At 42.9% G+C, this 26,626-nt stretch overlaps 1 protein-coding gene across 1 annotated transcript in view; it reads right to left on the minus strand.

Annotated features, from left to right (window-relative positions):
• Positions 1-15,528, minus strand: part of DNAH2 (dynein axonemal heavy chain 2) — a 119,798-nt gene extending 104,270 nt beyond the window's left edge. The window contains exons 1-6 of the mRNA XM_036768396.1: positions 15,396-15,528; positions 13,465-13,529; positions 9,073-9,243; positions 7,909-8,137; positions 6,944-7,054; positions 6,236-6,474 (exon numbers count right to left, since the gene is read on the minus strand). Coding sequence (XP_036624291.1) covers positions 6,236-6,474; positions 6,944-7,054; positions 7,909-8,137; positions 9,073-9,243; positions 13,465-13,529; positions 15,396-15,528 — 948 coding nt within the window. The remainder of the gene's footprint in view (positions 1-6,235; positions 6,475-6,943; positions 7,055-7,908; positions 8,138-9,072; positions 9,244-13,464; positions 13,530-15,395) is intronic.
• Positions 15,529-26,626: the final 11,098 nt, after the last annotated feature.

Below are 26,626 nucleotides of genomic sequence, written 5' to 3' on the forward strand. Positions count from 1 at the left end.
AAAGTTCCATATCCTTTGAACTGTAGATTCCATTACTGAGCCTATATCCCAAGGAAGGCATCAATAAGCAGAAAGTCTTCATATACACCAAAATATTTATAGCAGCACTTTTTGTTATACAAAATTGGAAACAAAGTAGAAGCCCAGCAATTGGGAAATGGCTATACAAATTGTGGTACATGAATATAAGGGAATATATACTGTGCTGTAAAAAATGATATGTGTGATGAACACAGAAAGCATCGAAGGATCTATATGAACTGATGAAGAGTCAAGAAAGCTAAACCAAGAAAGCAATGCACATGACTTGTGTTTGTGATCTGTGTGATCCCATTTGGGATTTTCTTGGCAAAGATACTACAATGGTCTGTCATTTCCTTCTCCAGTTCATTTTATGGTGACTGAGGCAAACAGGGTTAAGTGACTTGCCCAGGGTCACACAGCTAGTTAGTGTCTGAGGCCAGACCTGAACTCAGGAAGATGAGTGTTCCTGACTCCAGGTCTAGCACTCTACCCCCTGTACCCCCTGGCTGCTCTACACAATGACTATAACAAGGTAAATGGAAAGAACATCCACGCATACAAAAATCAGAAACGAATGTAACAAAATTACAAAGATCAAGAAGGATTTGAATGAAGAGATATTCTAACCTATGCCTTCATGGAAATGGGAAGCCAACAGGTATTATACATTATACATGTTTTCAGATTTTTTCAATATATTGATCAGTTGTGCTGATTTTTTTCATCTATAAAAATGCTTGTTACTTAGGATGACTCTCTGGGAGAGGGAAGTGGAGGGATGCTGGGGATAACTATGATGACATTAAAAAGACAGAGAAGACATCAATAAAAACATTTTTTTTAAAAGGAGGTTCTCAAAGACATTTGGGAAGACTTGCACGAATTGATCCAGTGAAATAAGCAGAACCAGAAAAAAATATTAATATGATGACTACAACAAAACTGAAGAATTTCAATTAATGCAACCATGTTTCAGAGGTTCAAGAGTGAAGCATGCTTCCTACCTCTTGATAAACAGGTGAAGTACCAGAACTGCAGAATGAAACATAGACTTTTTTGTATCTGACCAATGTGCTGCATGACTGTAAACTTGTTACAGTGTGTTGAGTCATTTCAATTGTATCTAACTCTTCACAATCCTATTTGGAGTTTTCTTGGCAAAGATACTAGAGTGGTTTGCCATTTCCTTCTCCAGCTCCTTTTACAGATGAGGAACTGAGGCAAACAGAGTCACACAGCTAGTAAGTGTCAGAGGCCAGATTTGAACTCAGGTCGTCCTGATTTCAGGGCCAACGGTCTATTCACTGTGCCACTGAGTTACCTGTTACAAGGTATGGGGGGAGGATTTTGGAGGGTGAACATTGTGGAGGAAAGGAAAGTTAGCGATAGTGATGTCAAAAAAGGAGAAAAGATCAGTAATGATGCATTTTTAAAATGCACAGAACAGAAGGAGATTCAGAAGGAAACAAAGACAGTGTTTGGAACTAACATGCTTAAAGTAGTATATACATATGCAAAACAAGCTGGGAAGAAGCAGACATAAGGGGAGCTAGCAGTCCCCTTCATGTCCCTATCAGCATGCTACACTAGAAACTTCAGGAAATTTTCCCCTTGGGTGAGATCTGGGACTCTCTCTCTTGGTTGAGCTGTTGCCTCAATCGCAGTGAGAGCGCTCCTTCACTCTGTACTGTCTGGTATACATTCTTTTATGCATGTATACTTCCTTTCATTTATATTTTGTTATCAACTGGGATAAATGGGTTTCTTTGCTACTTCCTATGTCTGTTCATTATGGAACTAGTATTTGGTGGGAAGGCAGTCAAACCCTGGATATAAAGCTTGGGGTCCTACTTTCCCTATTAATGAGTAGTGACCAGAAGTTTACTTTGAACATTAAAATTACATTCCTTAGACTATTCAAGGGAGCAGATAGATATAATTCAAATGAGAAAATATTTGTAAAGTGCTTAACACAGTGCCTCTATAAGTAAGAGACCTAAGAAGGTGAGTCTAACAACCTCATTTTACAGATGGAGAAACTGAGGCACTGAAGTGAGATGATTTAACTAGATAGGATTCAAACTAAAATTTTCCTCACTCCAAGGCTAATCTTGAATTCACTATTCCACAGCTGGCTAGCACATAGTAGGTGCTATAGAAATGTTTATGTATATATGGGTATGTGTGGGCATATATAAAACATTTCATATATATATTATATCATATGTGTGTTCGTTTTATATATATATATGTGGGCATATATAAAACATTTCATATATATATTATATCATATGTGTGTTCGTTTTATATATATATGTGGGCATATATAAAACATTTCATATATATATTATATCATATGTGTGTTTGTTTTATATATATATATAATTCTAACCCAGTGCTCCCTCTCTCTAAGGACAGCAGAGTGGCCAAGCTTCTGACTCCAATTTCCTACTTCCCCACTTGGCAGGAACTAACAAAACTACTCCACTAAGAAAGAGAAAGATTCAGGGGAGCAGAGGACACACAAAGTAAGAACTCCACCCTCAAAGTAAAGTTTTGGGAAACAGAAATGGGGTCAGGCACAGAGATCATTTTGGGTGCCCAAAACATTGAGACTGATTTCACAATCAGTTGTTTACGAATACAGGTCTACCTGGACTCATAGGAACGGTGAAGTAAAGGTCACCATTGAAAATATGGAGTGTTACACTATATCCTGTTCATCCTGTAAAACATTTAGGAAAATTACCTGCATAGCCTTGGACAAGGCTAGACCTGGTGGCCTGAAGGCCAAAGACTATCCATGTCTGTGCCACACTGGAGTGAGCGAAGTTTGCTAACGAAGTTGTTGGTGTCAACAGAAAGATAGACTCTTTGGTCCAGAGCCAGTCAGTAGACATCTCTCATTAGAACTAACTCCAGCATACCAAATATAATGTCAAACATGATGGACATTTTGGCTAGTTTTGCTAAGCTATTTTTTTTCTTTTTTAAAAAAATTCTTTCTTGCAAGGAATGGTTTGTTGGATAGGTGGAACTAATATATTTTATATAACCTTCAGAAGTGAAGATTACATAAAAACAAAAGATAATTTTTTCTGGCTAATCAATTCTACAGGATATTGCAAAATATCCTTAAAGGCAGCAAGGAGGGATTCAGTACCTGAACACCCTAACCATCCTAGCAGCCTATAAAGAAGCAGACAAGAAAGTCACTTCTAGCCAAGACAGTTGCCTGTAAGGGGGCAGACCACCCAGCTCCCACATACCTACTTCAGCAAAATCCTGAAATTTATGCAAGATAAATGATGACCAAAAAATCTAATGAGAAACTCTAAGTGACTCCTTCCACCCCATAACCACACCAGAAAAAGAAGATTGCAGGCAATACAAAAATAGGCCACTAGCACAGCCAACACCAGTACAAGCAAAAAAACTCAACCTCCCAGTACAACCAGTGACAGCTCACAAGACACCTTAACTGCAGGAGCCTCTGAGAAAGCCCCAGGGCGAGGACCCTGGAGCCCTGGGGAGCCTCAGAGACAATGGAGGTGTGACAGTGATCAGACCAGTATGAGCCAGTACTCTGTCCTGGGACACTACAGAGGGCCCTGAAGGGCCATCAAGCTGAAGCACAAATCACAAGGTGTGCCTGATCGTGGGATATGAAGGTGAGCACAGGAACCCAGCAGATCCAGGGAGACATCCAACAGGGCCAACACACAGGAGGCAGATCCTGGTCTTGGCACAAAGCTTCAGTTTAGTAACTAAAGCTAGAGAAACAAGTAAAACTAAATTTTAAAAAATCAACCAGCATTTTAAAAAATTATTATAGACCTAAAGACTGCCCCAAAAGAAGGAGAGAATAATTTTATAATAACTGCAAACAGTGACTCTAAGGGAAAAAAAAGTTTTTCTCAAGGATTACCTAGAAGAAATGAACCAAGTAATTTTTTTTAAAAAATGAAATTAAAAGCATTGGAGGAAAGAAGTAGAAAGAGAACAAGTACCTTAGAACAGAATGTGGTAAATCAAAAGCTAAAATAAACCAGACAAAAATCAATGATCCCATGAGACAGCAAGAAATATCAGAACAAAACCAAAAGTTGAAAGATACCTGATATATCAACAAACTGGCCTACAAAACAAATCAAGGAGAGATAATTTAAGACTCATTGAACTTTGGAAACCATAACAAAAAAAAAGTCTAGACACTATATTTACAAAAAAGAAATGAAAACTACCCAGACAGGGCAAAGTGAAGATAGAAACAAGCCATCTGTTTCAGAAAACAAATTCACATTGTCAAACAAAATTGATGAGTCAAATGGTTCTGCTCAATTAGTTTGTCTTTGTTACAAGTCAGGATGAGAGTGCAATAGCCAGAAATGAATATGATGTAAAAACAAAATAAAAATGTAAAATTTTTTTTTAAAAAAACTATATAACCACAGGATACTCAGTCTGAATCTATGAAGGGCCATTCCCATTTCCAGTGAGCTGGGAAAATAGAAGCCACAGAAAGGGTAGAAATTCTGAGCTAGGTACAGAGAATAGATTAAAAATTTTGAGAAATATTCAATTTCATCCCCTAGATTAATTTCAGACCCGGCTAGTGAGGGGTTGATCAAAGCTATATTTGTGCTGTTGCAGCTGCTCCCTAGAAGAGTCTGAAGCCTACCCGTTTGTAGGCTAACAGCCCTTGGGCGGTCACCAAGGAGCCAATCGTCACACTGAGAAGATAGAGAGTCTCTTCTGGGAGCTCCTTCTTCTGTCCTACTCCACATCTCAAAACTGCTCTACATTTTCACCCATCTTATCCTCTTTTATTTCTGTCTCTGAGGAAATGAGGTCCTTCTCCTTCTCTATTTGTGTCCTTTACCAATGATGTCTTCTTTTAAAATTTTTTAAAATTTTTTTCCAATTACAATTAAAAATTTTTAACATTCATTTTTTAAAATGTTGAGTTTCAAATTCTCTCCCTCCCTCCTTCCACACCTTCCTCATTGAGAAGGCAAGCAATTTGATATAGATTAGATAATACTTGTATCTTTATATCATTCCCTTCTAGGAGGGAGTCAATCATTCCCTCTTTCTCTCTCATTATCACTTTCAAGTCCTCCCAGTCTATGAGTTATTTCTCCAATGACAAAAATCACGTTCAGGTCTAACCCATCCTTCAAACTCCTTCCTATGATTCTACCTCCACAAAATCTCTCACTTCTTTCAATACCTTGGGTCCTTCTGCACAGACACCCTCCTAGATCAGATTCTCAACTTCTCTCATCTGGTCTGTGGTGAACAGCCTTCTAACAGTCCCCTGCTTCCAGCCTTTCCCCTCTGAAATCAATTCATCCAACCCACAGCTGCTGAAGTCACCTCCCTAAGGCACAGGTCTAACCATGTCGACACCCTGCTCAAAACCCTTCAGTAGCTCCCTAATGCCTCTAGAATAAAAGAGAAAAACTCCTGAACTTGGAATTACCCCAACCTATCTTTCCAGCCTTGTTTCATATTAATCCATTTCTCGTATTTCTACGTTCCTATCAGACCAGACTAGCTAGTCCCAAACTGAACATTCCATCTCTCCACAAATTCACATGGGCTGACCCTTGCATCTGGAATCCATCTTTGCTTCTCAGTGTCTGTCCTCATTCATGGCTTGGCTTGGTGGGGTGGGGGACTTAAGGCCTCAAGGCTACGTGTAGTCCTTGGGTGCGGCCCTTTGACTAAGTCCAACTTCTATAGAACAAATCTTTTTATTAAAGCGATTTGTTCTGGAAGTTCGCATGCAGTCAAAGGGCTGCACTGGAGGACCTAGAGGGTCATGTGTAGCCTTGAGGCTGAAGGTTCCCCACCCCTGGTTAGACACCATCTTCTTCACCAAACCTTCCTTGTTGGTGCTATGTCCTTAATTCTCCATAGCCTAGGTTGGTTTGTGTACATGTTACATTCCTCAGTATAACATATGCTTCCTGAAGGTGAGCTCATTTTTTTCTTTGCATCCCCCAGTGTATCCCCAAGTCCAGCACTGTGCACATAGTAGGTACTTAATAAATGAGCATTTCATTGAGCTGAATCCATGCTGCTGAACTGTGGCGTACTCTCTTCAGACTCTATTAACTCCACTCCCGCAGGATGTCCCACTCCCCGTGTTCTGCCACTGCCTTCTGAAGGTCCGACCCCCATTCACTCTGACCTATTCCCAAACCTGGATCTGTCGGGCCAGCTTCAGAAAAGGACTCAAGTAAGTAGACTTGGCGAGACGTAGGATGGACTCTATGTGCTTTACTCCTTTCTTGACCAGCTGTTTACTGATTCCAGACAAGTCCATGCACCGGTTGAGCCAGAACTCGATTTCTTCCAGCGGGCCCAAGTTTTCACCAGTGTCTACCGCCTCCTGGGCACTGAGCACCTCCTTTATCTGTCGGGTCCAGTGCACCATGGAAGCTAAAGGAGAGAGCATGCTGTAAGTGGGGGGAGCGGCACCAGTGGCCTCCACTCAGCCTCTTCCCTATTTCTACCACCTTTCTCTTCCTCCCTAATCTCAGTCATTTCAGTGCCATCTGACTCTTCACGACACCATTTAGGATTTTCTCAGCAAAGATACTGGAGTAGTTTGCCATTTCCTCCACCATTTTACAGATGAGGGAACTGAGACAAACAGGGTTAAGTGACTTGCCCAGGGTCACACAGCTATTAAATGTCTGAGGCTGGATTTGAACTCTCCCTAGGTTGGGCATTCTATCCACTCCACCACCTAGATCCTCCCTAACGGCATCCCCAAACTCCCCCCAAATACGGCCCTCACTCTCCTCTTTACACTCCCTTGTCAACAACCACCCCAAATTTCTGTCCTTTCCCATTTCTTGGGCTTCTTGGTGTCCACACACAGCAGTTGAATGAAGTAGTGACTTACTCTCTAATCGCTGCACCAGCTCCTTGTCCTTCACTACTACTTCTGGATTCATGTTTAAAGCTTCCATGGGGATGTAAAGGACAGTGTGTCCCTCCAGCTTATACCGAGTATCTGAGGAGTGATTACAGAGGTTCAGAGGATGGGCCTCAGTTCCCATCTCACATTGGAGGTTGGGGAAAAGAGAAGGCGGCTAGATGCAAATTATTATTACATTAAAAAGCATGAGAAGTTAAGACCTCCAGTGAGCATATTTTGAAATTCTACTACAGGGACAGCAAGGTGAGGAGGCCTGGGGGGAGAGAAGCTTCAGAAGAATGACTAGTAATGTTTTTCCTCATGGGATAAAGTCAAAGAATTGCATTAGTGCCTTCTATTCTCCCTGACCCAGACATATACTCTGTGTCCAATTTACAGGTTTTTGCTGCGCTTCAGTCATTTTCAGTTGTGTCTGACTCTTTGTGACCTCATTTGGGGTTTTCTTGGCAAAGATATTGGAGTGGCTTGTCATCTTCTCCAGGTCACTTTTACAGAAAAGGAAAACTGAGGCAAACAGGGTGAAGTGACTTGCCCAGGGTCACACAGCTATTAAGTGTCTGAGGCTGGATTTGAATTCAGGTCCTCCTGACGCCAGGTCCAGCATTCTATCCACTGAGTCACCTGGCTCCGTCTCAGGGGACAGCCAACAAAAGAAGGCATTTGCAATGGCGGAAAGCAGCTAGGACAGGGGATGTCTTCTGTGCTCTACTCCAAACTAAACCCAAGGCAGCTGTTCTCCTTACCCCATTCACGATATTAAGTCACCTTCATGCAGGCAACTCTTTAGGGTTTACAGAAGTCCGAGGCAGTCCACCGTGCTAATGGCACTATCCCCGTTTCACAGACAAGGAAGCTACTTCCAATGTTGACAAGAAGAGTAATCCAAGTATTTGGGCACCTCCACTTCTCCCCACCCCCCGCCCCCTCACCTGTCAAGCAGGCCAAGAACTTGTGAAGGTGAGAGGAGAAGTGGTTTCGGATACTCTCTGGCCAGGTGGAGTTGCTAAAAATCTGTGGGGCATAGATGCCATTGAGCAGACGAAGCAGAGCTGGGATGTAGGAACCTCGAACTGTCCCAAACTGCACTGTCATCTCGAAGTTCGCAGCGGTGATGGGAACAGGCGACTGTCGAATGAAGTACATGATCTGGTTCTGATTCTGCGGGAGGAGGAAGGAGCAGGTTAGAGCCCGGCCCCCACACATGACCCACATCACCGCGTCACCAGCTAACAGCCTGCACATGTGGGACCTACTACTGTCCTACTGGAATTTTCAGGATGGGACTAAGGCAAGGGTGGGGAACCCTCAGCCTCAAGGCCACATGTGTCTCTCCAGGTCCTCAAGTGCACATCCAACTTGGATTCAGTCAAAGGGCTGCACTTGAGGACCTAGAGGGCCACAAGTGGCCTCAAGGCCACAGGTTCCCCACCCCTGGACTAAGGGATTAGGCCAAATTTCCAGAATTCATAGAGAAGAGATGGGTGGTAGAGTAGTTTTAGACGGGAAGATCTTCAGCTAAAGAGAGAATAGGAAAAAAAAAAAAAAGAAAGAACCAGAGACAATGTGGTGGCTGTATAACAGAAGAAGAAATATTTGTATATAATAACATTTAATAGTGTTACTATATAGTATTTTAATATATCCGAAATACCTTTCCTGGTAACTCTGTGAGGTGGGGATAGTACAAACATTATTATCCCTATTTTACAAATGAGGAAACTGAGGCTTTAAAATATTAAATTACTTTTGCAGGGTGGTGGAGCTAGCAAGCGTCAGTGACTAGGATGCAAACCCAGGTCTTCACCCCTTTCCATTCTCCATACAACCATTTTTCATATGATCATTAATAATCATCGATGAAGGCTTATGACTGCAACTCTGAGTGGATGAAATGAAATAAGGCAGAGAGGGGCACTGAGCTACGGTCATGGAGTAATAAAGAAGAAAGGTAAGTGAAGATCCTGAGGGCAGCTGATTGAGGCAAGCCAGCACCCCTCTCTGGGCCTCAGTTTCTTCATCTATAAACATGGGGCTTGGGCCAGCTGATTCTGAAGTCCCCTCTGGCTCTAATAGCCTATAATTCTAGGAGGCACCTGAATGGGTATCCCCAGTTCTAGCTTAAGCCCTGCACAGGAGTCGATGAAAATCGTGAGGATGGGCTCTCCAGGGTCCTGTATAAACTGGTCCAGGATCTGATCATGCTCCTCTGTCCACGTAGCCTCTGCTAGGCCTGTCAACACCATTCGGCATCGGAAGAACGTCTTCTGTCAAAGGAGAGGGACAAAGAGACCTAAGGCCAACCCACAAATGGGCTGGGAAAGTTTGTGCTATAGAGACCAAGGGGACTACATGGATTTGGGTTGAAAAAAAAATAAAGAAAAAGCAGATTTCAAGTCTTTGAAAGCAATTGTGAAGCAGGCGATGTTTAGGATAGACAATAAATTACTTTCCTTCTATAAGAGTAAAGACAAAACTGGAACAAGAGGAAGACTTGACACAACATCCTCCAGAGATTTTCCGTTTATGTCTATAGATACAAAAATTCAACCTAATAATAGTCATCATTTTATAGAGCAGTTTGGGGTTTGCTCCTCACCACATCTCTCTCCTTTCACAGCCAATTATTAGCCCCACTTTACACATGAGGAAACTAAGTGACTTCCCTAGGGTCAGACAGCCAGTAAGTGTCTGAGGTCAAATTTGAACTCGTGTTCCTGACCCTAGGCCCATCACTCTCTCCACTGAGTCACCTAGCCACCAAAAGTTATAATAGGCAACTCTTTATAAAAGAGACAGCTAAAATAGGGGAAATGTGCTCTAGACTGTCTACCTAGATGATAAAATAAAAAGGCTTTCATACTCTGAGCGGATTAGCATTTATTTCTTTTTTCTGCTTTTTTTCTTGCTTTTGTTTGCAACACGGATGATGTTGAAATATGTTTTGCATGGTTTCCCATGTATAAATGGGTATCACATGGCTTGCCTTCTCAATGGGTAGGGGAGGACTGGAGAGAGGGAGAGAATTTTGGAACTCAAAATTTTAAAATGAATGTAAAAAATTTTTAATGTGTTTTTTCATATTTTACATTTTTAAAATATAATTTAAAGAATAAAGTATTTGTTTCTTGAAAGTATGGAGGGGGAAGCTCTCATAATGGGTAGCAGGAATTAATCATACTGAGGGGAACACTAGCACCTTGACTTAATATTATCCTGTCTCTTCTCATTAGACTGAGCTCTTTGAGGGTAGGGACTGTCTTTTTCCTTTTCCCTCCCTCACCAGAGGATTCTGGGAAAATGGCAGTATGAAGGGTAGGGAAAACAAGGGGAGAAACAAATAGGATGATGCCAAAGAATAATACAGACCACAGTTAAATGTTGCAAAAAAAAAAAAGTCTAGTTTATAAAGCACTACAGACCAGGTATTCTTAAATGGGTGTCCACAAACTCACCCTACAAGGCATCTATACGGAGATTTTGGTGAGTCTTTTTCTAATAAAAGGGTCCACAAGCTCCACCAGATGGCCAAAGGGGTCCATGATACCAAAAAAGGCTAAAAAACCCTGCTATCCATGAAAAGAAGCAAAATGGGAGGTAGAGCACATTGAACTCAATGTTATCCTGTCCCTTCCCATTAAACTGTAAGCTCCTTGACAGCAGAGTCTGTTTCCTTTCTTTGTATCCCCAGCTTTTAGCACAGTGACTGGCATATAGTAAGTGCTAATATATGCTTATTTCCTTCCTTTCTTAGGCTATAAAATGAAATAATACATCAACTACCTACCTCACAGAATGAGTGTGAGGCTTAAATGATAATATAAATGTAAACATAAAATGCTTTACCAATTTTAAAATATCATATGAAAATCAGTCAGTTTTGTGCTATTGAGTGTCTACTTTGCAGTTCCTGGAAGTGATAAGGTGGGTCTAAATTGTGATATCATTTGGAAGTAACAGGTATACAGTAGTTCTCTTTGTTAATCTCCTCAGTTGTTCAGAATACAATTTTTAAATTGTCTAACCTTAGAAAACTGGAAATCTGGGAGATGCCCTGGATTGGAGAATGGCCGAACAAGCTGTGGTATATGATTGTGATGTAATATTATTGTGCTATAAGAAATGAGCAGCAGGATGATTTCAGAAAAGCCTTGGGAAGACTCACATGAACTGTTAAAAAGTGAAATGAGCAGAACCAGGAGAACATTGTACACAACAACAGCAATACAATGAAGAACTCTGAATGATTTAGCTATCCTCAGCAATGCAATGATCCAAGATGACCCCAAAAGGCTCATGATGACAAATGCTATTCACCTCCAGAGAAAGAAATGATGTTGTGTGAATACAGACTAAAGCATACTATTTTTCACTTTCTTTTTTTGTTAGAGTCTTCTAGACTAAAATGAATAATGTGAAAATGTTTTACATGATTGCGCATGTATGACCTATATCGGATTGCTTATTGTCTCAGGGAAGGGAGAAAAGAAGGAAGGAGGGGAAAAGGGATAGACTTTGGAACTCAAAACTTTTTTTTTTAATGTTACAAATTGTTTTAACATGTAATTGGGGGAAAAAGTAAAATTTTTTTTAAAAATTGTCTAGCCTTAGAAAGGGGAGGAGAGAAGAGTGGTAAGGAAAGAAGGAATGAAAAAACCTGAGTATGAATGTGATGGAATGTTACTGTACCATAAGAAATGATGAAAAGGATATTTTCAGAGGAAACTTGGAAGATTTTTATAAACTGATACAGTGAAGAGAGTAGAAATGAGAGAACAGTTTATACAATGATAACATAGAGAAAAACAACTTTGAAAGACTTTAGAACTCCAATCAATCAGTGATAGACTAGGAGTCCAAAACACCAAAGATGAAACATCCCCCTAAGATGATGAACTTAAAATGCAGAGAGATTCGATTTTTGGGATATGGCTAATGTGGGAATTTATTTTGCTGACCTATGCATGTTTGTAAAAAGGGTTTAGATTTTTTAATTTGTTCAATGGGGAAGGTACATTGGGAGGCATAAATTATAAATTACTGTAAAATCTAATTTTTAAAACAAGCTAGGAAATTAGGATATTCAGGTCACATTAAGAAGTTTGATCAGTTTTGATCTTAGTCTACCTGATGCAAAAAAAGGAGAAGAAATATCAACAGAGGATAGCTGTTCCTTACTTAGAATTCCCCACTACCAGGTTGTTCACAATTGTTTCAACAAACTGAACTTGTGGATACTAAGAAGGGAGAGATTAGAGAGAATTCAATATGGACTCAATATTTTTTCACAGGCCTTTCAACTCTTGATCTTACAACCAGCATTCTTGAATCTCGTTTCATCTCTGTGGGGAGATGAGGGGGTCAGAAGTTCCCATAAAGCAAACAAAATGGTTAGAAACCAGGAAGGGATGAGGCCTGTCTTCTAATACACAGATCTGGAATTCTCTTTTTACTCCCATTGACTTTGAGGTAGGGACCTCTGGATGACGCTGTGGGAAGATGGGGCAGCTACTTGAAGCCAGAGAGCTACTTGGATCAAATTAATATTTCCTATTTGTTATGTGGGAATTTTTGGCAGCTAGTTTTGAGACTAGGAGTGCTGGATAGCTATAGCTGAAGGTCTGGTGGTGACCAGGATCACAAAATTTACATGAAATACCTGGAAATTATTGTAAATCCCAGTGGACTGGTAAGCCCAGTCAAGGAAGACCAATCCCCTCCCCCTTCCCTTGTTTATACTCTGTGTTGTGGTCCCAGACCTCTCCCCTTATTCCCTCTCCACATCAACTGGGTGAGTGTGGTTCAGGGACCGCCCAGCCATAGCTGAAAACCAGAAGGATAAGCAAGAGGATTTCTTAGAGATTGTTGAAGTCAGAGAGCTCCAATTAAGAGCATTTAACATTTTCAATAAACCATGGCCATGACAGAAATAGGTTAAATGCCTATGTCCTATGAATGTGGGCACTGCTAACTGAGAGAGGAAATTCTAGACGTGGGGTAGAGTCATAAAATTCCACATTTCAAGCAGTATTTAATAACATTCCCTAGTCCAAATTCCAAACGGCAGGTTTCAAACTGCTCAGCCATGCACAAAAATATCATTTGAGCTCTTGTTGCAGTGATAGACCAGGAGTCCAAAAGACTGAAGATGAAACATCCCACTTACCTCCTGACAGAGAGGTGATAAACTTAAATTACCCAATTCCTGGTGTTGAGACATTATCAGTTGGAAATAGAGCTGGAAGTCAGTCAAGGATATCATCTGGCTTTCGCCTGGGGCACCCCTAAGCATAACCCAGCTGGGGAGATATGAGAGCCAACCCAAGGAAGGGAGAACAGCTGAGGTTAGACTAAAAGATTCTTAAAAAGACAGACTGGTGAACATTTAATAAATAAAAAAGGTTCCTAACAGGTAACACTTGTTGCAATCCTTCTATTTCCTCAGATGGATGGAGGAATGTTGAATTCAGTGGGGTTCTTCAACTTACCACATCTACCATTCCCTCAAATAGGTCTTCTTCTACCATTTCTTCCTGGTCATCAATACTCGTGCCTGAGGAAAACCAAGGAAGCATGAGCGGACATCCTCTTCTTCTATTTCCCAATTAACACTGGAGCTCCAGGCATCCAGCTTTTCACCCTCCATTAATCCACGAGCCTAGTTCCATGGGCCCCTGAAGTCCTGCCTTAGGAATCATTTCTGCTCCAAAACCCCCAAGTACTTAGCACCCAATCCCATCTCACTCATATCTACTCCCTCTTGGTTATATTTTTTTCTCTTTTGATTGTTCCTCACAGAGGAAAACCAAACGAAGCTTATTAAGTACCTGCTCCCCAAACACACACAAACTCACTCACTCTTTCTCTCCCTCTCCCTCTCTCTCCTCTCTCTCTCTCTCCCACTGGGCAGAGGCATAAACTACCTGTCCAAAGGCAAGGAAGGGTCAGAAAGTTTTCAACTGGAGAGGAAATTGCTTTCCAGGCTGTTGAAAATGACTTGACAAGCTGCACTAGGCAGCTGATGTTAAGATTTGCGATTAAGTAATGTAACCCATGAGAGTCAGTACTGTATTACAGAAAGAATGATGTAGAACTGGGATGGAGAAAGATGGGAGGGAGAGAGAACCTCCCTCAAAAAGGAACTGAAATTCCACATGGAAGGAAGGGAGTCAATGAGAAGAGAAGTAAAAGAAGAGAGTTTTACCCTTTGTTCTGTAAACTAGGCTGGGCCCCTCCAGATCTAGGGAGGCTAGGGAAACTCGGTCAGTTCTAGGACTGCTTTGGAGGACCTATCCTTTCATACCTGGTAGCTGAGGATACCTTCAGTCTAACTCCCGCTCCCCCTTCCTATATCTCCCTAGCAGATTTATTCCTAAAGACTCCTGAGAAAGGACTATATCTCTGACTGCTCCCTTCATTTAAGGGCTCCAGCTTTATTTATTCCTGAAATTGTGAACCCCAGGGACCTGGGACACTTTAAACTGCTTTCATTTAAGCAAACAGAATGAGAATGCTAGTGATATTCTTATATATTTTAAGTCCCTAACCCTAAGACGAAATACTCATCTGGGCTTAGCCCACTGCCATGGCCACACTGGCTCACATCCTCACAAAACCAGCTGCATTTTAGCACCTGCAAGTCTTCTCTAGGAACTCCAAATTCAGTGATGTAGCCACTATTTGCTGCCTCCCAGGTCCAGGAAAGAAGTCAGGAGGTAACCTCTGACAGCCCCCATCTCCCTTCCCTTCTCTCCTCTAAGCTAATGGTGTGGCTTTCTCTGCTGCCTCCTGCCCCATCCCTATGTCCCTGCCAAGGTGGGGGTGGGGGGGAAGGTAGCAGAGTGTGGAACAAAAAGAAGCCGCTCAAAATCTCATGATTGGGGAGGGGGGGTGAGAGGAGGAAAGGGGAGGGGACAGTGAACAAAGCAGGCTGAGTTTCCATGGTAACAGGTTTAATGGGAGAAAAGAAACACTATTTGTTTTGCCACCAAGGATAGAAATGGAAAAAAATGAGAAAAGGAAAAAAAAAATCCCAGGCTGTCTTCAGTGAGGAAGATGGGCCTAGGAATAGAGGAGTTGGAATCCCCCACAGGAAGATACAGCTAGTGAGTTCTTAACACAATAATAGGAAAACTAAGGGACAGAGGTTCCAAGAAGGAGGCTCCTCAAGAAGCAGGTACACAGAAAGGATTTGGTATGTCTAGGACTCTGCTGAAGTCAGGACCCAATGTTCAGGCCTTCATTTCAATCTTGCTTTTCCTCAAACCCAAAAGCCTTTGTTCCCGTTCCCCAGCTGTTGTCCCTAAACTCAGACATTCTACCTCCAAGTAGTTGTCTCTTATGCTCCCTAGTCCCCAGTTCTCTTACCAATATTCTTTCCTAAAGATGCAACATGGCCCTCCCAAATACGTAAACGTACCCATCATTATGGGAGTTTCCTCTTTGGGAGGCTCCGGTTCTGGGATTGACACTGTCCGAGAACTTGGAGCAGACTGGACTGATGACCGGGAAGCTATTCTTCGTTTCTTATCAAGGCTAGGTTTGGATGACATGGTGTAGACAAGACCTGGAGAGATGCTACAAGTTAGAAGTGGCTTGCTGGGTCCTTCCTGGAAACTCAGTTTTCCGACATAGTTCTGTTGTTAACAAATAACAACTAAGCCACTGTGACATTCTGTATATAATAGGGTTTTAGCTGGGGAACATCAATGGGTTCAAAATACTTTGTGCCACGCCCAATCGTCTCTCCTTTTCTTGAAGATACTCACTTCCTCCACAGAGGTTAAAGTGGGCCTTGACTACATGTCTATTGAAGACCCTATGTTGTGGTCAGCACTGTCCAAAATGCGGCCCACAGTGCGATTTATGCCGCCCGCCTACAAGCATAGAAATTTACATAAACGCTTTAGTAAATAAAGCTGAGCTACCGCAGAGCTCTCACTAAAACAGCAAATCAAAATATGTTGTCTATTGTTTCAATAAAAACCTAAGGTCGGACAGCCCTGGGTTAGCTAGTAGTCTCTCCTTTCTATGAATTCCATATGCTTGACCAGAGGTACTGGGAATGGGGGCTGTCCAGGGAAGAGTAATCAGTTGGATAATACAGTTACTTATGACTTCACTTCATTTGCCATAGTTGAGAAAAATGGGATGGCAAGGGGAAAGGGGAAGGAAAATCAGGAGTTGCCCCCTCCTTTTAACCCACTGTATCAAATAACTGAGTTAAAAACTTAAAGACACTTTCTCTTCCCATCTTTAACTATCTACAGACTCACTTTCTGCCCCAAGTTGTTTCCTTTAAGGGTAAAGACGATGAGATGATTGTCTTCACTCCAAAGTCTCCAGTTCCTCTAAACAAAATGAACAAAGAAAAGCTAAAGGACTCTGAGTAAGTGAACTCTCTTTAATTTAAAACTCCTGTTTGTGAATAGTTCCTTAGCACAGTTGGCCAGATAATCATAATAAATAAGGAAGAGAACGATATCTGCCCTGAAAATAGACTCAGAGGCTACTGAGGGATGAAGGTTGGTCACTGAGGTCTTTCTAATACACGATTATAAAAGACAGATATTGAAATGGTCAAAGCATCTTCTTTCTTTCAATGAGAGGCTCTTCTTAGATTTCTCCATAATCCCTCTGAGTTTCCAGTGGAAGGGAAATACTCAGAGACTATGGCATCAGTGAGGTAACAACAAACTTAAAACGACTGGGATTCTCTTTCTCCTCCCAAATCTGCCGATACCACCTTCCTTTCTTGAATACCTACTGAGTAACTTGGCTTCAGGACTTCAGGCATCACAGAGCCACCTGTTGCTTTCCTTACTCCTTCCTCAGGCGGCTCCATGGGCACTGAGCCTAGGTTTTGAACTTCTGATATGGAGGACTTATGTAGTGCTCCCAGAGGAAGCAATCTGTTAAATCTATGTATGGATAAAAACCGACTTCCACTTCAAGCCAGCTACCTAGTATTAGTCCTCCTCCAGGATTTTGGGTCCAATTACTAGCCCTCATACAGAGTTTACCCCGCTCTTTATAAGTGCTTCGCTCCATCCCTACTGAAGACCGGACTTGCCCAGGGTCACACATCTAGTAAACGTCTGAGGCCAGATTTGAAGTCAGGAAAATGCGTCTTCCTGATTTCCTAGCCCTGGGCTCTATCCACGTTGTCACCTAGTCGTCCTGATCTACATCTTGCCACTGGGCCCAGAAGGCTGAGGAGGAGAAAGTGAGGCTGCTGACTTTACACAGCCCTGCCTCACTTAAATCCAATCCACTTGCAGGTCATGGCATCACCTTCCCGATGTCGCGGTCCTCTTGAAGAGCAAAGACAAACAAGCGCAGACCTAAGATCAGGGATTATGGCTGCAAAACGCTTTGCAAATCGAAGTCAATGACAATTTTTCTTGCTCTTATGACCTGCGAACAATGTCCTTTCTTCAAAACGGACCACTTCAAGAAGGAAGGTCATCCCCTTTTAAAACCCTTTAAACACACGATTCCCCCTACCCCACCGCAGCCGCCTCATCCCCTTTAACACATCCTCCCTGTCCCATCCCCCTTCGGAACTCTCACAACCAGAATGAACTCTGCTCGGACAACGGCCCCCCAACTCCTGCCCACGGTTACCTTCACCCTTTGAAAACTCTTTCCCCTTCCCACCCTTTCACCGGCAGACAGTGTTGCTCGGATTCGGAGTTAGCCCCGCGTGGCCACGGCCGGCGCGCGCACCCCACGCGTCGCCATGGCAACCCTCCCGCTGGGAGGCTGGAGCGAGGTGGCCCCGGGAACGGGGCGGGGCCACAGAGCAAGCACTCCTAGACCCAAGAGCAAGAAGAAAGAAGGAGGCGGAGTCGTAGCCTCCCCTCCCCGCCTCCCCCCCCCTTATAGCTCCCCCTACACCCCGACACACACACCCCCTTCTAGGAGCTTGGGCTCTGGGCTTGTGCGGGCAGTTATTTAGAGGAGGGAAGTGTCCGGGTCCCCGAGAAACAATGAAACTCTCTCCCTCCACCCCCTGGAGTTTGTAGGAACGAGTGTGAGGACCCCGGGCGCCTGCCCACTGGGCTGGCTGCTCCCGGAGGCGAAGCGGACTGCAGATGGCGCCTAGACTCCTGGGGACCTGCGAGGCTGCGAGACTCAGATCTTGCCGCGTTCCCCCTGCCCGGGATTTCCAAGCGGCCCAGCCTTCCTCTGGGTCTGAAGGAAAACTCGGAGCCGAAGCTCGTCCACCCGCTCCCTTCTCTTCCTGTCTACCTTTTTTTTCGGACGGGAGTCTAAGATTCAGGGAGCATGGGGGCGGGGGGTGGGGTTGGGGAGTGGGGAGAAGAAAGGTAATCGGATTCCCGGGATGGAATGCGGGTTGGATTTAGAGCCTGGGGGCTCGGTTTGGAAGGAATGTCTATATGGGACTGGAAAACCAAAATGCGTGTTATGGGAGGGGGGGGGGGGGAGAGGGGGAAGGAGGACTGGACTCTAGTGGAAAGGTGGGGCTGAGCCTTAACCCTCTTTCTCCCAGCTGGGACAACACTTTTGGATTTGGCGAGGGGGGAGCAAGTCCGCCAAGGACCCCCCCCGGGGGCGACTCTTAGAAGAGCATTATGCCCACTAGAAACAAGGAAAGGAGGATAGAGGTGCAATCGATTGTTTTTATTTGCTTTTGGAAGGGAGGAGGCAAAGCCCTAGGGGGAATCACTAGCAGGAGGTTGGGGGTAGTAAGGGGCTCAGGGAGGGAGGAAAGGAGAAGAGGTGTCTATGCTTCTCCCTTTTCTGGCTTCCCATCAATAGTGCCTAATTAAGACAAAGACTGCTGTAAGCCCACTGATTACATTTCCATGAGGAACTAAGCTGATGACATTTTCTTTGCTGGATGGGAGGGGGGGTTAGCGGGGAGCTGGCACCTCAGCTTCCCCCTTCTCCGGTGCCAGCGTCGTGGGGGCTGCTCTTCACACCTGGCAGGCTCTCAGATTCTCATTATGCCAAAGTCTTCCATGGTGTAAAGCAACCGACCCAGGCAAAACCCAGAGTGGGAGGAAACTGCGTTTTTGTGGTATGCCTCACCCTATTGGGGATCATGCTTCTTAAGAACCTTAGACCATGTCAGTTCCCTCTTAGCAGAGGAACTCTTCTACTTAATGAAGAAAATAAATATGGGCAAGTTCTGTGTGCTTTTCACATTCAACGTGTCATCTGTCAATGAGCCCCCTAAAAATCTACCCCACAACTCAATCCTTTATGCATCATCTCCCATTCCCTTTTTTGGGGATCCAGTCTCTGAAGAAAGGATAGTCCTTATCCTTAGGAAGGCCAGCCTTTACTTGTGCCTTTGATCTCATCTTTCCTATCTCCTTGAGATAGGACTTGGAGTCTCTGAACTTTTAAAAAAATATATTTTGATAACTATTTCAATATAATTTGTTTCCTTTGTAACCCTACTTATTTTTGCGCATTTAAAATCATTATTCTGAGACCAGATCCATAGATTTCACCAGACTACCAAACACAAAAAAAGGTTAAGAATCCCTATTCGAGAGATTTCCCCTTTCATTTTGGCCCCTCTTGAATCTTCAGCCTCTCATTATCAACTATATCCTTCCTCACTGCCTTCAAACATATTCAGGTTTTCTTTTCAACCTTAAAAAAAAATTCCCTTGATCCTATCTGTAACTGTTCTCCCTTTCACAACCAAACTCCCAGTAAGCATATTTTCCCAAAATAAGCTCAAAATCAGTTTATGAAAGGGTGATATAAGCAAGTTAGTGGGGCATGGAAGAAGTTACCTGAATAGGAGAAGAGTTCACGGCCAAATGAGAGTACGGGAGGAAGGATCACAGGAGGGAAAATAGATAATTTTAATTACATAAAACTAAAAAGTTTTTGCACAAACAAATGAAGAGAAGCAGGAAACTGGGGGAAATCATTGCAGCAAATTTTTTTATAAAGGTCTCATTTCTAAAATATATTGGGAATTGAGTTAAATTTACAAGAATAAAATCCATTCCTCAATTGATATATGGTCAAAGAATATGCACAGGCAGCTTTCAGAAGAAGAAATCAAAGTTATCAATAGTCAGATGAAAAAATGCTCTAAATCATTAATAATTAGAGAAATGCAAATTAAAACTCTGAAGTATAACTTCACACCCATCAGATTGATTCAAATGACAAAAAAAGGAAATTGAATGTTGGAAGAGATATGGGAAAATAGGAACAGTAATGCACTGTTTGTGAAGCTGTGAACTAGTTCAACCATTCTGGAAAGCAATTTGGAAATTGCTAATTAAATACTGTTAAACTATACATGCCTTTTGATCCATTCATCCTGCTACTAGATCTAGAACCAAACAGATCAAAGAAGAAAAGGACCCTATGTACAAAAATATAGAAGCTCTTTTTTTGTGGTGGCAAAGAACTGGAAATTGAAGGGATTCCCATTAACTAGGGAATGGCTGGATAAGTTATGGTTTATTAATTTGTTGGAATACTTTTGTACTATAAGAATTGATGAAGGGAATGGTTTCAGAAAAAACCTGGGAAGACCTGGATGAACTGATGCAAAGCGAAGCAAGCAGAACCAGAAGAATAATTTATACACTAACAGTAATAGTGTAAAAGAGAATCAGTTGTAAAAGATTTAGTAACTCTGATCAACGCATTGGCCAATCACAAATCCAAAGGACTCATGATGAAACATTCTGCCCACCTCCAGATAGAGAAGTGTTGTACTCATAGTGAAGACTGAAGCATATTTTCTTCTCTTTCTTTTTCTTTTTGGGGTTATGGTAGAGGAACATGGCTAATGCAGAAATTTGTTTTACATGACTATACATATCCATAGTGGGTTTTGCTTTTCTTGCCTTGGGTATCACATTTGTTTGGTTTCTCAATGGGTAGGGGAGGGAGGAAGAGAATTTGAACTCAAAATAAAAAATAAATGTTAAAAGATAATAAAATCCTTTTTTCATTTTCTCAATAACTGGGAAAGTGGGGAAGGGAAAGAATTTGGAACTGAAAATAAAATTGATTTTTTTAAAAAGGACACTACCTCCATTTCAATGCCTACTCACCACTTAATTCCTTACAATCTAGATTTTGGCCTCACCCCTCCACTAAAACTTGATTATCCCACAAGGTTATCGCACAAACTTGATCTCTTACCTGCTAAGTTTGATGATCTTTTTCTCTCTCCTCATCCTGCTTGACCTCTCTGTAGCTTTCATCAGTATTGACCACACTCTCCTGTTAAGACACTTGCCGTTTTTTGCTCCTATGACATTGCTCTCTCATTTAAGTCCAACCTATCAGACAACTCCTTTGCATCCTCCTTTCCTGGTTTACCTTCCATCTCCCATTCACTAAGCATGAGAGTCTCTCAGGCTTCTGTCCTAAGCCCTGTTCTCTTGTTGGATTCTCCCTGGGTAATCTCATCCATCCCCACGGATTTAATTATCATCTCAATGTAGATTTTGTCGTTCAGTCATTTCAGTTGTGTCTATCTCTTCGTGACCCCATTTGGGGTTTTCTTGGCAAAGATACTGGAGTGGTTTGCCATTTTCTTCTCCAGCTCATTTTATAGGTAAGGAAACTGAGGCAAACAGGGTGAAGTGACTTGGCCAGGGTCACGTATTTTTGAGGCCAGCATCTTGAGTGTTTGAGGCCAGATTTGAATTCTGGACTTCCTAACTCCAGGTCTGCTGCTTTATCCACAGCCCCATCTAGCTGCCTTCTGGATAGATAGGTCCAGCCCTAATCTTTCCTCTGAATTCCAGTCCCATATTACCATATCACCTGCTGAGATTCCTCACGGGTGTCCTCGGACTCAGCATGTCCAAAATGGAACTCAATATCTTTCCCCTCAAGCCTCCTCCTCCAAACTCCCTTAGTCAATTGTAATACCATGCTTCTAGTTACCCAACTTCAAAGCTACAGAGTCAACCTTGACTTTCTGGTCTCAGGCTGATTCTTCCACAGCATCGTTCTCATTTTATCTCTTCATTTAAGAACTGCATAGCCACCACCCTAGTTCACCCTAATTCATAGAATCATAGATTTGGAGGCCATCTGGTCAAATGCCTTTATTTTTTAGATGAAGCACTGAAGACCAGAGAGGGTAAGGAACTTGTTCAAGGTCACACAGGTAACATATAGGAGAATGAAATTCAAACCCAGGTCCTCTTAATCCAAATGCATTGCCTTTTAATCAGGCCCTTATCACCTCTCTGGACTAATGGCCTTTTAATCGATCTCCCACACACTTGTCTTTGTCCTCTCCCATCCACTTTCCACAGAACCCCCAAATTCAAATTGCTAAAACCTAGTTTAGAACAGGGTTACTCTCCTGCTCAGAAACCTTCATTGGTTCTTGATGACTTCTATGATAGGGCCAGGGTTCCCCATTTCTCCACAACAAGGATTAATTTTCCCTAAAAGGCAACAAAGCTGTCCTGGTGATCTGGCCACTCCATCCTTTGACACAGATTCCTGGTCACCTAAAAGAATAAAAACTCCACCTACTTAGTTAGAACCCCTCCAACTTGTTAGCTGTATGAAGGCATCACCACACCCTCCCCTGTTTCCATATGGTGGGAGGGGAGGCCTCCTCAATAGAAGTTAAGTATTGCCATATCCTCACTGTATATCCATGGGTTAGGGCAAAGTAAATCTTTTGTTAACGGATGCACTGTTATCAGGCCTGCCCCTAAGAGCCTTCAAGATAAAATGCAAACCTGTAGGCTGGCATTTAAAGCTTTCTGAAACCTGGTTTCCACCCACCTTTCCAGACTTATTTCCTATACTTCCTTTTAAGCACTCTACATTCCAACCAAACTAACTGCTCCTCTAATTAGACATTCCATTTCCTGCTTAGTGCTATCCCTCACACCTCACACCTGGAATGTCTTCCTTCCTCAACAACTTTTATAATCCCCTGATTTCTTTAAAATTTGACTCAGATGCCAACATTTATAGGGATTCTTTCCTGATGCCCCCAGTTGCTAGTGCTCTCTTTATTTCTATATACATTGCATCCCCCAATATAATATAAGCTTCCTAAGGGTGTGGACTCTTGGTTTTTACCTTTATGTGCCCAGTTCTAGTACACGGCAGGCAATAAATCTCAAAACCTCCTCACATCGTGCCTCATTCTCTCTTTCTTTATTCCAGTCTCTGAAGAGGTGGCCCTCCCCTTCTACAGGTGCACTTGATGCTATCCCCTCCCATCTTTCCTTGCAGACTTCTCATTAATACCCCTTCTCTGTAATCTACTAGTTTCTTCCCTACTGCCTGCAACCTCTGTCATCCTTAAAAAAAATTTTCAGTAGATGCTACCACAGTCTATCATACTATATTTCTCCTCTTTCACAACCAGACTCCTGGGGGGAAAAATATGTATACTCATGGCTTCTACTTCCTCTCCTATTACTTGCTTCTCAGCCCTTTGCAATCTGGCTTCTGATCTCATCATTCAACTGAAATTGTTCTCTCTAAAGTTACCAGTGAGTTTTGAATTGGCAAATTTGATGGCCTTCTCTCAATCAGCATCCTTCTTTACACTGTTCATAACCCTCTTCCCTGAGGTGGCATTGCTTCCTCTTTGTTCACCTTGGTACCTGTGTGACCATTCCTTTTCAAATTCCTTTGCTGGATCTTCATCCATATCACACTCCCTACCTATAGGTGTACCCCACTAGACTCTGTCCTGGGTCCTTTTGTCTCTCTCTCATTCTCTCAATTGTTGGCATCATCAGTTCCTGTGGATTTAATTTTCATCACTATGTAGACGACTCCCAGATCTCTGTATCCTGTCCTCATCTTCTGAGCTCACGTTTTGTACTGGCTATCCTATAGAGTTCTCAAACTCAACATATCCAAAACAGAACTCATACCTTTTCCCTGAAACCCACCCTATTACTGCCAAAGGCATCACTATCCTTCCAGTCACCCAGATTTGCCATGGGGCCCTGGTGTGGGCCTTGATTCTTCACTGTCACTTACTTCATATATCCAATCAGTATCCAAACAGCCCCTACCCTAATTCCAGCTCAGATCTCCTGGAGTTTTGCAGTAGCCTTCTAATTGGTCTCCCAATTCAATTTACCAATGTCTATAATGCCTCTCTCCTCACCTCCACTTTTTGGAAATCCCACTTGTTCTTTCAAAATCTTTAATGCAGCTATTTACATAAAGCCTTTTCTGATCCCCCCAGTTACTAGTCTTCCCTTCCCCATTTCCTTGTATTTGTTTTGCATATGCTTATACAGGGTGACCCAAAGGTCTTAGTGAGGCTTTAAGCTATTAAAATTTATTGAAGCACTAGGATTTTTGATATACACTGTATATGTGTATATTGTCTCCCAGAGAGAATCTGAGCTCCTTGAGGGTAGAGACTGCTTCATTTTGTCACTTTATCCTGATCATCAGGCACAGCATCTGGGATACAGTAGGTGCTAAATAAAAGTTCACTCATTGATTAAATATTTGCTTTAATTGAATTGAATTCCTCATACAGTCAGTGCTTCTGCACAGACTTTTCATCTCTGTGGGGATCTAAGGCTCAGGAAGTTTCTACAGAGGGAGAGAGATGAAGGAGAATTTGTGAGACTCCCCACTAGAAGTGAGACTTCATGAATCCTCTCTAGGACATCAGAAACTATCCTGTCTTAAGTACACTCTGAGACAGAATGACACATGATGAGAAGAGAGGGATGAGATTTGTATGCTCTGGTCTCTAGAGCTGGTTTTCACACTCCCAGGCTTCCATGAGATAAGAGTGGCCCAGCCTGTGTCTGCAGGTGCTACCACTACTACTACTCAATCAGAGACTCAAACAGCCAATGAATAAATAAGACTATTGGAGACCAGATCTGTAGGAGAGACCCTAATCCTAGAGCAGGAAAGGAGATAGGAATCCCAAAAAAGAGCATCCTAGGTTGTTGAAACTAACAACTCTTGTGATTCCCATTGGGCTGGTGAGCTGGCAGGATGAGACGGATTTCCATCACTGTCTCTCTGAATTCATTTGTCCACGATCTCAAGAGAGAGTATCAACATTTCATTACTCTTTTCCATAAGTAGGTGAATGCCCCTGGCCATTCACCTGGGCAAGTGAGATGAGGTTTAGGAAGTGGCTGGAGGTGAATGTATATCAAGCAAGCACTTGATTGGTCTCTAACTTTATGCTATATACAATAAATTAGGTGATAATAATATGCTAACCCATGATTGTGGGGGATCATGAGCTAAGGAAAGGAACCCCATCTGAATAGGATGTGCATGCGCTGTATAAAGGCTATAGATTTAATATTTTAAATAATGTTCCATTTCATCCCCTAGATTTAATTCCTGACCCATTCAGAAAGGTTGAATGAACCACCATTGAAAGTCTGGGGTTTGAAAGGGGAAGGGTCCCCAAGGTGGGAAGAGGAGGAGCAATCTAGATATTTGTAGGATAAGCACCCTCTGGTGGCTAGTGGGAATACTGCGAGCTTTTAGCCAGTTAATGCCATTTATATACCAAAAAAACTAACAAGGCACTCACTGGGCTAGTGGTTCAAATAGAGTCACCTAGTGTGCAACTCAGATATCACACTCCCTTGCTGGATAATTAATACAGTGAACTGACTGTCTTCCTGAGGGCATATTAAGGAAAGCAGCATTTGAGCCACCGGATCAGATCTAGATTGTTGGCACAAGTGTCATACTCACACTTAAAATCTTGGACATTGCTTTCAACAGTGACATTCTCTCCCTCCCCCACAATATCTCCACCCTAAGAATAACTTTGATCTCTGGAGTCCTACTCTCAGATACAGGCTATAGGAAATGGTGATGGAGAGAGAGGGTACTATTAAGGGGGATTTGGCCTTGCACCAGAGCCTCCTCTACAAGACAAAAAAAGGTGAAACCTTCCAGGACTTCAGTCACCTGAATGGTAGTGGGCAGGAGAGGAGAATCCAGACTGTGTGGAGGGGAAAAGGTCCATGAGGGGAGAGTGAACTGATGGGGGTGGGGAGAGTAGAAGGGAGGAGAAGGTGAGTCATGAAGACTCTCAAGCTGAATGGGCTGGACATCTGGTTCCCTAAGGGAAGCAAAGACGGAGTGAGTCCTGAGCTCCATTTGCTTGGCTGTCTCCTGGCTGTGCCTAAGCTTCCCAGCCCCCCCCCCACACACACACACATTATGCTAACTAGCTAATCAGACATCTCTCTTTGTTAATTACCGTGCAATCCATTAAAAGCTGCAGAAGCTCATCAGCAGAGATGGGAGTGGGATGGAGACAGTGAGAGAGGAAGGGAGGAGGGGAAGTTGGGGGGCAAAGTGGAGGGGGGTTGAGGGAAGGGAAAAGGATGGAAAGAAGGGAGGAAATGGGAAATAGAGGGAGGAAGAGGAAAAAGGGGAAATAGGAAGGATGAGAAGGAAAGGAAGAGAAAGGTAAGGAGGGGAGGGAAATTTGCAGCTGGAATAGGGGGACCATCTCCCCAAGTTAATGGGACAGGTGAGACAGGTGACAAGTGGAAGAGCAGGACCCCTGGGTCCCAAGATGGGGAGCCACAGGCTGGAAGATTGCATGGGTGAGACCACTGGCAGAGAAGAAACTCCCTTCTCAGGGTCCCCTGCTCTGGGGTGCCCCGCTAGACTTAGGCTCTTGACTCCTCC

This window comes from Trichosurus vulpecula, chromosome 7, assembly GCF_011100635.1.
Source record: "Trichosurus vulpecula isolate mTriVul1 chromosome 7, mTriVul1.pri, whole genome shotgun sequence".
NCBI classification, from domain to species: Eukaryota; Metazoa; Chordata; class Mammalia; order Diprotodontia; family Phalangeridae; genus Trichosurus; species Trichosurus vulpecula.